The sequence below is a fragment of the Chionomys nivalis genome, chromosome 12 (genome assembly GCF_950005125.1).
Source record: "Chionomys nivalis chromosome 12, mChiNiv1.1, whole genome shotgun sequence".
Classification (NCBI taxonomy): domain Eukaryota; kingdom Metazoa; phylum Chordata; class Mammalia; order Rodentia; family Cricetidae; genus Chionomys; species Chionomys nivalis.
Window position 1 is genome coordinate 53,562,766 of NC_080097.1, and position 12,328 is coordinate 53,575,093.

The 12,328-nt window shown below is 48.7% G+C and overlaps 1 protein-coding gene across 3 annotated transcripts in view; it reads right to left on the reverse strand.

Annotated features, from left to right (window-relative positions):
• Positions 1-10,631: 10,631 nt before the first annotated feature.
• Cab39l (calcium binding protein 39 like) overlaps positions 10,632-12,328 on the reverse strand; it is a 104,164-nt gene continuing 102,467 nt past the window's right edge. For all 3 annotated transcript variants that reach the window (XM_057785651.1, XM_057785652.1, XM_057785653.1), the window contains one exon: positions 10,632-11,688. In XM_057785651.1, coding sequence (XP_057641634.1) covers positions 11,509-11,688 — 180 coding nt within the window. In that variant the 3' untranslated portion in view covers positions 10,632-11,508. The remainder of the gene's footprint in view (positions 11,689-12,328) is intronic.

A 12,328-nucleotide genomic window follows, 5' to 3' on the forward strand; every position in this document is an offset into this window, starting at 1 on the left:
AACCCTCATCTCCCATACCCAGAGGTTCAGTTCCCAGTCCCTACAGAGTATATGGTCACTTAAGTATGGGTGGATAGGAGGGAAGTGACCCAGGTCTAGACATGAAGATACTGCAAGAGTCCAGGCTCGCTGGGTGGTGGTGGCCCACGCCTTTATCCCCAGCACTCGGGAGGCAGAGGCAGGCGGATCTCTGTGAGTTCGAGACCAGCCTGGTCTACAAGAGCTAGTTCCAGGACAGGCTCCAAAACCACAGAGAAACCCTGTCTCGAAAAAAAAAACAAAAAAAAAACAACAACAAAAAAAAAGAGTCCAGGCTCAAGGTATTGTTACACACACAGCCCTGGCTGGCAGGCATCCAAGTCACCAGAAGTCCTTGTCAGAGTACCCCTGAAGAAGTAGAAACTTGCAAGTTTAGGATTTTCAACCCTATTTCTTTCCACCTTTAGCTTTTATAGTGTTGGAGAGGAACTCAGGGCTTCCCGCAGGCCCAGCAAGTGCTTGGCCTAAGCGTACCATGAGGCTACATTCCCTGCTTAGGGATTTTGTTTGAGGACTCAGTGACGTGACGGTGTATTGACCTGCGGTCACAGCCCCGCCTTGCAGCTTGCTAAGCTCTTTGTCAATTTGGCTATATGTGCTACCCGAGTGGGCCTCTCAGACTGCTGACACGCAGGCATTTGATCAGTGAGTTAGCTTCAACCAAGTCACACAGATCCTGTTAACTCTAGTCCCGCAGGACTCCGGTAAGCGCATGGTTTGTTTTAGCCAACAGAGGGCAGCATATACCAGAAGTTGAAGGGGAGGCCCCTTGGAAGAGACGTAATACAAGCTCAAATTAGCATGTATTACAATGTATTACACTCTGGAATGGAGGAGAAGAAAGGCAAGAAGGGACAGTTCTGCCCAAACCCCGGCTGCTGAGAGCCTATGAGCTATCGACAAGCTCAGGAGCATTGAGAGCTCGGAGGTCATCGGTCACTCAGGAGCCATGAAGTCATCAGCCTGTGTAGATTCTGAATGCAAAGGAGATGAAGACAAGCGAGGGTGGAACGCTAGGTGTGTCGTCACTGAGATGTAGGGTTGGAGTGGCCCTCACGGCCATCATTGCTGCCTAACAAAGTTCCAGCATTTCGACTTTGCGGATCACAGTTCTCCAGCAGCCCTTTCCTTTCATCTTTAATGATTCCCACTGTGTGTTGTGCCTTATGCCTCCTTTGGGAAATTTTGTGTGTGCTCTGAAGGATGAAAATGTATAAAACAGCAGCCTCTTTAAACAAAAACAAAATAAGTTTTTGGAAAAAAAAATTCCTCACCACTGCGGAACCATAGGTGTGAAGGCTCTTGCACACAGAAATCCTTTTGTGCCCTCCTGATTACACCAAGAACAGGAACGTTAGAGGTTTACTAGACACACCTGAGCCCAAGGATGAAGCGCCCACAGTTCACATCCAGTGCCTGAAGCCATTAAGGACAAAAGTTCAGTAAGTATAGAGAGATCAAAATGACATGGTCTAACGGGAAAAGAGTGAGACATCAGAACCTTCCCTTTGGGGAGTGAATGAGGGCAACAGGCCCATACAGTAAGATGAGGACACAAAGGGATGTGGTTAGGGGACAGCTCAACACAAACATTGCATCCTGCCCCCTGAAGAGTGAAAGTGGCTTAAATTACAGAGCAGCTGTCTGGTCCCCAGAGGAAGCCTTTTCTCCAAGGTCAGGCTTTTGGACAAGGGCCCCCTTTTTCCTCAGGGGCTTGAGGAAAGTTCCTGCTTGTTAAAAGCAGTCATTTTCCTTATCTCTGGCAGGAGGAACTTGTGGCCCTTCAGTTGGTGGGGTTATTGACCCTTTGAAGACAATAGGTATTTAGATACTTGCTGAACTTGCCTTTGTCTCAGGAAAAATGCTGTGCTGAGGCTGTTCTCAGCCTTGAGTCTTTGAGGTGGGCAAGCTCAGGAAGGGAAGGGTTTTAATGTGGGTTGAGGAGCGCTTAGTGAAGAGCAGAAGCTGATGAGGTCATACGGATGCCTGTGACTAAACGGTTGGGTATGAAAGGCGAAGCCTTTTTGCAATAAAGGGGCAGCCATCCTGATTCACCCTCAGCTCACATCAGCCTCCTCCTTCCCTCTGCAGACTCCATCCCTCCTCTGTGGGACCTGCGCTCCACTGCAGCTGGACTCCAGCAGAGGTTCAAGGAGGGTGAGCCGTGAGAGCTGAGAAGGTAGAGCTGTGAGGAGGACGCCTGTGGGTTGGGTTGTAGTTTAGTTAGTAGAGTACCTCCCTAGCAGGCAGAGTTACAGAAGTGCGGGTCTGGAACACAACTTGTGCAGGAAGGCCTTCTAGAGAAGAGAGAAAGCATCAGACTGGAAGGCCTTCTAGAGAGGAGAGAGCATCAGATTGGAAGGCCTTCTAAAGAGGAGCCCAGGAAGAGCATCAGACAGGAAGGCCTTCTAGAGAGGAGCCCAGGGAGAGCATCAGTCTGGAAGGCCTTCTAGAGAGGAGAGAGCATCAGATTGGAAGGCCTTCTAAAGAGGAGCCCAGGAAGAGCATCAGACAGGAAGGCCTTCTAGAGAGGAGCCAAGGAAGAGCATCAGACTGGAAGGCCTTCTAGAGGGGAGCCAAGGAAGGGCATCAGGCTCACCTAGAGGGCGGAGAAGCAAGGGACTAATGTGAGAATGGAGTTCTTTCCCTAGGGCTGCTAGGATGGCATGACGGACCTCATACAGTCTGGGATTGCTTACGAGGAGAGACTCGTGGGTGGGCACAAACACTTTCATTATCCTGATATTCACATGGACCTGAAGGGACACCAGAATTGGCTGGGGCTGTCTGGCACAGTGCATGAAGTAATTAATACGTAGCATGAAGATACACATTATTAAATAACACAGAAAATACAGATAACACAGAGATAAACTGGGTCACAAGACAATGGACGCTGCTCAGTGGGAGAGCACTTGTCTAGTCTGTGTCTGGCCCCAGCTCTGTGGACAATAAGCATTTCAAGTCTGTGTTAACATTTTAAACAGCTTTATTACTATTTCACACACGCGTTTAAATTAAAAATTCAATGGTTTTAGTGTGTTAATTTCCAGATATGTGTGCTCTATTGGAACCTCCAGCTTGCCCTTGCATGATCCGGAAATCCCCATTCCTGTCTCTCTCTTCAAACCCTACCAGCTCCGAGAGCCACCAAACAAAGGGAAGGCACCAGTTCTGCATTCTTGGTGGCTACTGCAGCTTCCTCCCCAGTGGCTAACTGTCCAAGTTCCCACCTAAAGTGCTCAGCTTTTGACCACACCTGAGCACAAACCCAGCTTGTGGCGAACAGGTCACCATGCCTCACCAATAACCTATACAGTCTCCTTGTTTCAGTTCGAAGGGTGTGCCTTCTCTGGCTTCCATCTCTGGGACCGGAGCACTTGTCTGAGAGTTGTTTTGCTCAAACATACCTGTTGTTACACTTTTTCAATTCAGCTTGATATGGCTTACTGTGTGGAGAAACCTATTATGGGGGACAGAAAACTTATTAATGTACAGGCACTATTATATTTAGTTAAAAAATTTCTGTCCCGCCGGGCGGTGGTGGCGCACGCCTTTAATCCCAGCACTTGGGAGGCAGAGGCAGGCGGATCTCTGTGAGTTCGAGGCCAGCCTGGTCTACAAGAGCTAGTTCCAGGACAGGCTCCAAAACCACAGAGAAACCCTGTCTTGAAAAAACCAAAAAAAAAAAAATTCTGTCCCTTCAGAAACTCCAACTTTTAGCTGTCTCCTCATACATCCCTCTCTCATACTCCACCCCAAGCCTCAGGCCATCAGGAAGCTTTCTGTCTCTAGACTCCTGTGTTGGACTTTCTATGTGAACAGATCATTTAATGTTAGCCACTGTGACTTCAATGGTTCTCCCAAAAGTTGCAAAAGGAGAATGTTTGTTTGTTTTGTCCTAGTCAGGTTTGTTTTTATTCTATCCTCTCTTTTACTTTAGATGTCTGTTTTTAAATGACAGCATGAAGGGATGTGGTTTTGGGAGGGTGGGGGTGGGGAGGACCTGGGAGAGGGGAATTACACTCCGAACCTAGGGTATAACAATCTACAAGACATAATGCTCAGGTCATGGGCTCTGCTTTCATGCACGGCCACGGTGCTGCTGTCTGGCTTCTGCGATCGCGTGTTGATGTAGCAAGAGGGTCCTTCCAGATGCCGTTGCCTTGGCACTGAACATCCCAGCCTCTGGAACTGTGAGCTGAAGCATTTCTGAACCTTTCACGGGACTGGAGCTCATACACTCTATTACAGCAGCAGAAAATAGGCAGACAGTGAGCTTTGGTGTCTGACTTTTTTTCACTTAGCACAGTGTTCTCGAGAATCTCACACAGTGTGTTGCGGATCAGAGCATCCTTTACTTCTGTGACTGATAGTGTCACTTTGTGGCTACAGCAGATTCTGTCCATTTTCCAGCCTCATCAGAATGCCTCTATACACAATTCCTCGTGTGAGTTCCTGTATGGGCATGTTTTCATTTCTCCTGAGAGGGAAATTGCTGGGAGGGAAATTGCTGAGCTATTGGTCAGCATGATCAGCTCTGTGCTTCACTGTATGGGGAACTGCTAGACTGATTTCCACGATTTCATATCCTCACCCAGAGCATGAGTCTCAATTTCTCTGCATCTGTATGTTAACTAACCATTTGATTCTAGCCACTCTAGTGAGTATGAAGCAGTGTCTCTGGTATCTTAGCTTGCTTGTTTATTTGTGTGTTCTTTAAGGTTAGCCTGGAACTCACTATGTAGTAAAGGCTGGCCTCAAACCACAAATCAGACTTTTTTATCCTCTTTATTTTGGCTTGTTTGCCTATTGGTCATGATGGTTCTGATCTGTGTTTAGCTTCCTGAGCTAGGATCCTGGAGGAAGTGGGTGAAGTGGCAGTGTTGGTGTCTCTCTACTTCTCTTCTCTGGAAGCTGCATGTCTTCCCACCCTTGTAACAGTAAAAGTAAAACGGCGCTGTTTCCCGAGTGGTCCACTGTTCCCCAAGTGATCCACGAGGGGCAGCGGATCCCAGGCAGGGAGCCACGCAGCAGGTGAGAGACCTCGGTGGGGTAGATAGTCCCACGAGGAGCTACAGCCACAGGTGAGAGACAGATAGGCACACCATGCAGAGTGAGGTTGGATATTTATTTAGTGGGTTAAGGAGGAAAAAGGGAAAGGGGGGAAGGGGAGAAGGAAGAAGAGGAGAGAGAGAGAGAGAGAGAGAGAGAGAGAGAGAGAGAGAGAGAGAGAGAAACAGACGGCGGGTGGGGAAGGAGGGGAGCCATGGTAGCAGTTACCTCTTTGGGAAAGAGCCTAGAGCCGGAAAGGAAAGGGGCTTGGGCTGCAAACAGAAAGGAAGATCGGCCTGCCTCAGTGGTGGATAGAGAGGGAGTAGGCGGGGCTTATCTCTTAAAGGGACAGGACAGATCATTACAACCATGATTGACTATATATACCCTGTAGCAAGAATTTAATTGTTCTCAATAATAAAAACCCAGAGACAGATATAGGGGTTAATGCAGAACAGTCAACCACTAGAGAGTTCTTACCTCTATCAATGCTTTGACCACAGGGGTGATCCTGTCTCTACAAATCCTCAGACTGCTGCTGTCTCTACAAAACCTCAGACTGCACGCTCAGACTGAATCCTCAGACTGCAATGAGCTCCTGTCTCCTCCTGCTTTATATTCCCCTCTCTGCCCAGCCATTCCTTTCTCCACCTCCCTAGAGCTGGGACTAAAGGTGTGTGCCACCACTACCTGGCTTCTAAGGCTAACTAGTGGCTTAACTCTGCACTCTGATCTTTAGGCAATCTTTATTTGTTCAGATCACAAACAAAATATTGCTACAATACCCTTTAACTGTGATCTCTCCCTTCGCTGTCAAAAAGAAAATAAAACAAACCAAAACAACCCCCCACTCTTTTTTCCTTAAGTTGCTCTACTAGAGCCTTTATTCCAGCAACAGGAAAAGAAGGGCAAAGTGCCAGGTTGCTCCAACTCCACAGTGCCCCTGTTCCTGGCCCCGACATTCTTTCTGTATGTGACAGTTTGCACAGGTCAATGTTCAGGGGTTAGCATGATCATCAGTAGCCATCAGAGCCTCATCAGGAGAGGAGCTAAACAGACACTGGGTGGAGGTCTGTCTCCTTTTCAATGATGTGCCACTGTGCATTGGCCTTGGGAGGTCAATAACACCCTTCTCACCATGTGACACATCTTGTCTAGGAGTACAACCATATATTTAGGGTTGTGGAAAAGGGCCCTAATGATGGGGCTTGAGTCTCTGGATTCAGACATACCTGAAACTGGATCCTAGGAGGTCCCAGGTGCATATGTGTGTGTGTGTGTGTGTGCATGCATATGCATGTCTATGTATGTATGTACATATTTTTTTCCCTTAAGCTAATTTGAGATGTGTTTCTATCCCCTGCAACTTGCAAAGGTCCTGTCCTATTCAGGTCCCTTTAGCCACTATGATTTCATGCTCCGAGCTGAATGAAAAGATTGCTTTATGATGAGCCAGAGTATAAACTTCATAGGTTACAAAGGACTTAGAAGGGGGCAGGGAATCTCTGGCTGGCAAAGGCAATATAAACAAGGAGCTTTTGGGGGGTGAGCCCCCGGGGCTGGCAGGGCAGGAGAGGATGGTGGCGAACTAGTAACTGAAGATGCACTCTGATAAGTTCAGTAATGAGCATGAGACAGGCTGAAGGGAGAGCCTTGAGTCCAGACAGGTAGGGTAGTGGACTGTGGGAGACATCTCTCCCTGCCTGGACGAGCTGAGGTGTTAAGAGGGCAAACAAAAGCAGATGCCTGTAGATTAAGTCTCTGCAAGGACAGATGGAAACGAGGTCTCAGCTAAAGCAATGGTTCTCAACCTGTGAGCTGTATATCAGGTATCCCGCATAAGAGGTATTCATATAATCATTCATAACAGTAGCAAACTTACAGTTAGGAAGTAGCAGCAAAATAAGGAATCTTATCAAAGGGTCACAACATTAGGAAGATTGAGAACCATGGAGCTGAAGGATCTGGTTGAAGACTCAGAGCACCGTGGCCACGGAAAACATGCAAAGAACTCAGAGAGGCAGAGGTGATGCCTACTACTCGTGAACATCAGTCCCTTTCTGTCTCCTCCAAGGCAGGCTTTCCTTCTTCCAAGCGGGCACTTTCTTCTAAACTAGATTTGGAGCAATCAGAGCAGGAGGTGCCAGCACCAGCGCAAAGGGTTAGAGCTGATTGCCTTTGAGCATGGATGTGCGGACAGGACCCAAACAGCCCTCAGGGCAAAAGGTGACCTCTCTCTGTGCCCAAGTAAGAGTGACACCGGCTGCCCTCTTACCCACCCACTTCAGGACAGAGCAGCAAATGTACCTGAGTGACAAAAATGTCCCCTCCCTCCCCGAGTTGGAGAGATGCAGCTGGGAAGGGACGAGTGGAGACACTCACAGTTGGACACAGGCTTCTTGGGGCTCTGGTTCTCTTGCAGCCTTTGTTCCCAGATGAGTCACTGTTTAGAGGGCAAAGTTAGCCTCACTGCAACCCTTGACACCGCTCCAAGCCTAACCCCCCCAAGGAGGTTTCATTTTATGGCAAACTGGCACACTTGCCTTAGGACGTTGGTAGTCCCTCCTCCCCCCCCCACCCCCTGAGGGTCCTGGTAGGAAAGGGACAGCATCTGGCCAGTGGGGCTGTGGTCAGAGTGGAAGCCTTTCCCGTATGGAGGTTCAGGGTGCTGTTCACTTCCTTTGCCCTGGCTTTCTCATCGTGTATACCCTCTGGCTGCTAGCCACACGCTCCACCTGGATTCTGACGGGCACAGCACACTGACAGCTGGGTAAAGTTGCTCTGCCCTAGTCAAGGTGAAGGTCACAGCTGGAGCTGCCAGAAGCAGGCCGGCCAGCTGTGGGTGTGCCCTTATTTTTCCTCCCACACCCAAGGCAATACAGAGGCTCATTCATCCAGGCAGGGCAGGGCACAGCCATGTGAATGTCACACTCTGTGCCTGCAGAGTCGGCAGAGGCTTTTTTCCCCTCACAGAGACAACTGTTTGCAGTTAGAGCTTTGCCCTTCCTCTGAATCCCGGGTCAAGAGGGCAGGCTGGGCACACAGCAAGTCCCTGGTTTGGACATGATGGTACTTAGGGTTTTCTGTTTGTTTGTTTTTCTTTTTGCTGGCTTTGTTTGTTTGTTTGCTAGGGTCTCACGTATCCCAGGTTGGTCTTGAACTTGCTATGTGTTGAGGAAGATGACCTTGATTCTTCTGTCTCTGTCTCCTGAGTGGCAGCCAGCATGCCTGGTTTATACAGTGATTGAACTCATGGTTTCAGGCTTGCTAGGTAAACATAACTAACAACTCAGTTACACCTCCTGCCTTGACATTCCCTTTGGAGACAGGTCTGAGGATGCTGCCCAGGCTGGTCTGGAGTTCATGAGCTCAAATGAAGGAAGGAAGGGCCTGCCTGGGAGGGAGGCTGAAGCAGGGCCTTCTGGAGGCAGCCTGTCTTCCAAGATTCAGACTTTTGGGTCAGAGGTGGCCCTGATCCTGTGGCCTTGATCCTGCTGCTCTTTCTGAGGCTACGTGTTCCCTGCCAGGGCAGGTGTGGCTACGTCTGCATGGTCCAGCATAGGTAGGCTTAGCTCTGCTATGCTTTAATCATGGCAGACACGCACAGACATTCTCCATACTTCAAAACTAAATCACACTCCTGTACACATCCTTCAGCCTGTCCAGTCGCCCCAGGCAAACCAAGTCTAGCCTTCCAAGGTCTTTATCCAAAGGTGCATTACAATATCCAAAAACCTTCCTGAAGGAGTGCCAGTAGGAGGTGTGGCTATTCACACCACACGTGCAGGTAACCAGGAAAAGAACCAAAACAATGTAAAATGCTAACTGTCTCTGATACCATAGTCGGCTGCATACTGAAACAGTTCACGGTGGAGAGTATTAGGGAAGAGGAAGGAGAGCAGCGGGGCGGGGAGGGGATGGAAGGTCAGGGTCACAAATATACTCTGAAAGTGTACGATACACGCATGAGGATGTCGTAATTAAGCCCATAATTTGACAGTGAATACACACTAAGGAAAACAATTGTGGTGGTTTTGAATTCTGTCCCCTTCACATCCTAACCACTCCTGGGACTTGTAGACTTTTCAGGTGCCACCGTGGCTGTGGCAGCCAGCATGGCTAGTGATGGAGACTGAGATGCTCACACATCACTCCCCAGAGGCACTGCGGGATGAGGAACGGCTGAGGCTTGGAGTCAAGAACATTTACGAGGGGCGTATGCTGCTTCTCAGCCTTTTCTCCAAGAACAGTCCTAACTTTGGGCAGATGCCTGGCTTTAGCCGAGAGCCTCATCCAAGAACATTGTGATCTCAATCCCCACTGGCTGCATTCCAGGACCCTGACACTGAGAACCTCCCAGGTCTCAGTAGGGGAACACCACATAGCTCCAACACCATGACCTTTCTCAGGTCATTCTGCACGCCTGTGTGGTGTGTCCCACCCTAGGTCTGGAACATTCTTATGACTTCCACATCTGTCGATGGGAATGGCTCCTAACTGAGGAGGCAGCAACAGTGGCTAGTGCTTGGTCATGGGATGCAGATAGGGTCTCTGTTGTGTTCAATGTGGCCCTGGGGTACTCCAGGCCTGGGCCCTTTCCTGTTTGGAGATAGGACAAGAATCCAACCGCACCCGCACGAGTAAAGAGAGAGGAACAAGACCAACAGAGTGTGTGGTGCTTTTTATTCAGTCTTTAAATTGTGTTTCTTATTAAATGTGACCTTTGCCAAACTCCAGTCTCACAGTGTGTGCAGTGACCTTTGTGTGTGCACAGCGTGAGTGAGCTCCAGTGCCCTTTCGGATTCAAACCAACACCCCGGCCACCTCACCGACTGTAGAGCATCTCAGGCTCCACAATTTTCACTGGGCAGGCACACAGCCTCCATAAAGGGATGCTGGGAGAGAGCCAATTCAAATGCAGGGAAAATACATGCTCTTAACTGAAATAAAATTAGTACATGGCCTCGTCTGTGTTCCATGATGCTACAAGAACACATTTAAAAAGTTTTTTTTAATCTCTTTTAATCAAATAAGCAAATCCAGAAAGGTCAAATTCTAAGAGCCTCTGTACTATCAGGGAATATTATAAAAATAATCTGACTCCTGTGACTGGAGAATGCAGGTCACAGGGGCTGCATGGAAGCAATACACCTGAACCCTGGACAGAAGGCAAAGGGCCCTGCCAGGGAGTTCTCTGCATGGAAAACCCACTAGAGGCATTTACACTGGAGAACACATTCCCTTCCTGTCTCTGGGTGGAGACATATGTGGCCAAAGACAAGAAAGATGGCAGTTAAGGGTCATGGGGACTCAGGCAATGGAGAGCAGACAAGCAATCGCAGCATTAGCGTCTGGGAAATACCACTTTCAAATTCCATTTCAGAGGTTTGAGGTCTGAAAGTCAATCATGAACTTAAATGAATTTTTCTTTCTATGCTTGTGGGGCACAGAGGAGCGCCTCAGTTCCTCTAGCACACAAGAAGGTGTCTGGGAGCAACACTTTCAGCTTTTTAGCATCTCACAGAAGACACGGGTGGGCAATTACAGAGTGCAGTTTATTACAGAAAAAACTGGACGAGAGAACCTTCGGTCATTTGAGAATTTTTTATGCATGAATCACTTCCCCCTCTACTGATGAAAGCCTACCACAGCCCTCTGGCCCCACGGTTTGCCTCCACTGTGACCCCCACCTCTCCAATCACCACAATGTGTTCTTTCCACGACTACAGATGCTCATGAAATACCCCCACACTCACTGCCCATCCTGAGCGCACAGAGCAGTGCTCTACAGCCACCTGTCTGCATCTCTCCTCTAAAAGCCACACCCATGGATGCTCTCTGCCCCTGTGGCCCTCGCTGACCTCACCTGGTCCTCAGCCGCTCCCAGGCTAGCCATCCAGAGTGGGAATGGGCATGAGCCCTGGATCAGGCTTGGGACACAATGAGGGACAGTGAGCAGAAACTGAGCACTGTTCCTCTGCAGCTAGGAAGGAGCAGGCAGAGGTCAAAGTGTACACACATACAGCCTCGTCTCCTGTCTCTTTGGTGTCTGAAAAATCCTGTCTAAATGAATACACATAGACAGGGTTCCCTCCCTGTTCTGTCCCAAGAGACACTTGTGGTCCTTCTACTTGGTGGCTAGGAGATCCAGGGTCCAACTCTGGAATTACACTTGCTTTGATCAATGTTTAATATAATGGCTGATTCCATATAAGCAATCAGAGATTTGATTAAAATGAATATATTATTCTAGATTGATTTTTTTTTCCATTCAAATGTTTATATTCCATCTACCCTGAACAATCAGCTGAGGAAACAGGCACCTCCAAAGCCTCCCCAAGAGTAGGAACTGTTGAAACAGCACTGTACACACTGGGCAAGGGAGACAAACAGCCGTCAGGGCAGGGGCCACCTTCACGGGGCTGCTTTCTTCAAGTCTCGAATCTGTTTAATCAGGTAGTTCTTCTCGTCAGCAAACTGCTCGTCATCTGTCCTTTCTTTCTGGAAGCTGCTCAGAAACTCAATGAGTTTGGGTTGATTTTTTAACAGAATCTCCACAATAGGCTGCGTTTTGTGAGGGCTGGCCACGAACACCTAAAACAGAGGGAAATATTTGAGCAATGTCTTTCTGGAATGATTCACACGCCAGTGACAGGAATATGACTCAATAATCCTTGTTGCTGGTTTCCTCCATCACCAGCCTTGGGGCGTCTGCTTCCTTGGCAGGAGGGAGCAGCACAGGTCCCCCGAGAAGGCCATGGCCTCCCTGGTCCTTACGGCTCATGATGGAACAGTCTCTAGCACTGCTACCCACAATGCCTCAATCCCTAGAAGACCAGGGGCCCACACAGGCCAGGAAGAGGCTCCCGAGACTTCCACCCAGCAGGTCCAGAACCATAAGGTGACAAGGCTTTGGCCTCCTGGTTACACAGTATCTTAGATTCCTCCTACCCACAAGAACAAAGGAAGCACAAAGGTGATTAGTAAACCCCTTAAGGCAAGTGAAAATGAAAATATGAGAAACGGCACTCAGGCAGGCAAATCGTGGCTGTAAATGCCTACATTCTGAAGAGAGCTAACTTCACACTTTAAGAAACTAGGAAAAGCAGTGAATCAAAGCAATAAGCAAAGGAGCGAGACAGAGGAGAGAAATGACTAAGCCAGAAACTGGCTCTTGAGATGAAGCACCTTGACAGGCCTCTGCCTAGACTGTTAGGAGCTGGATTCTGAAAGG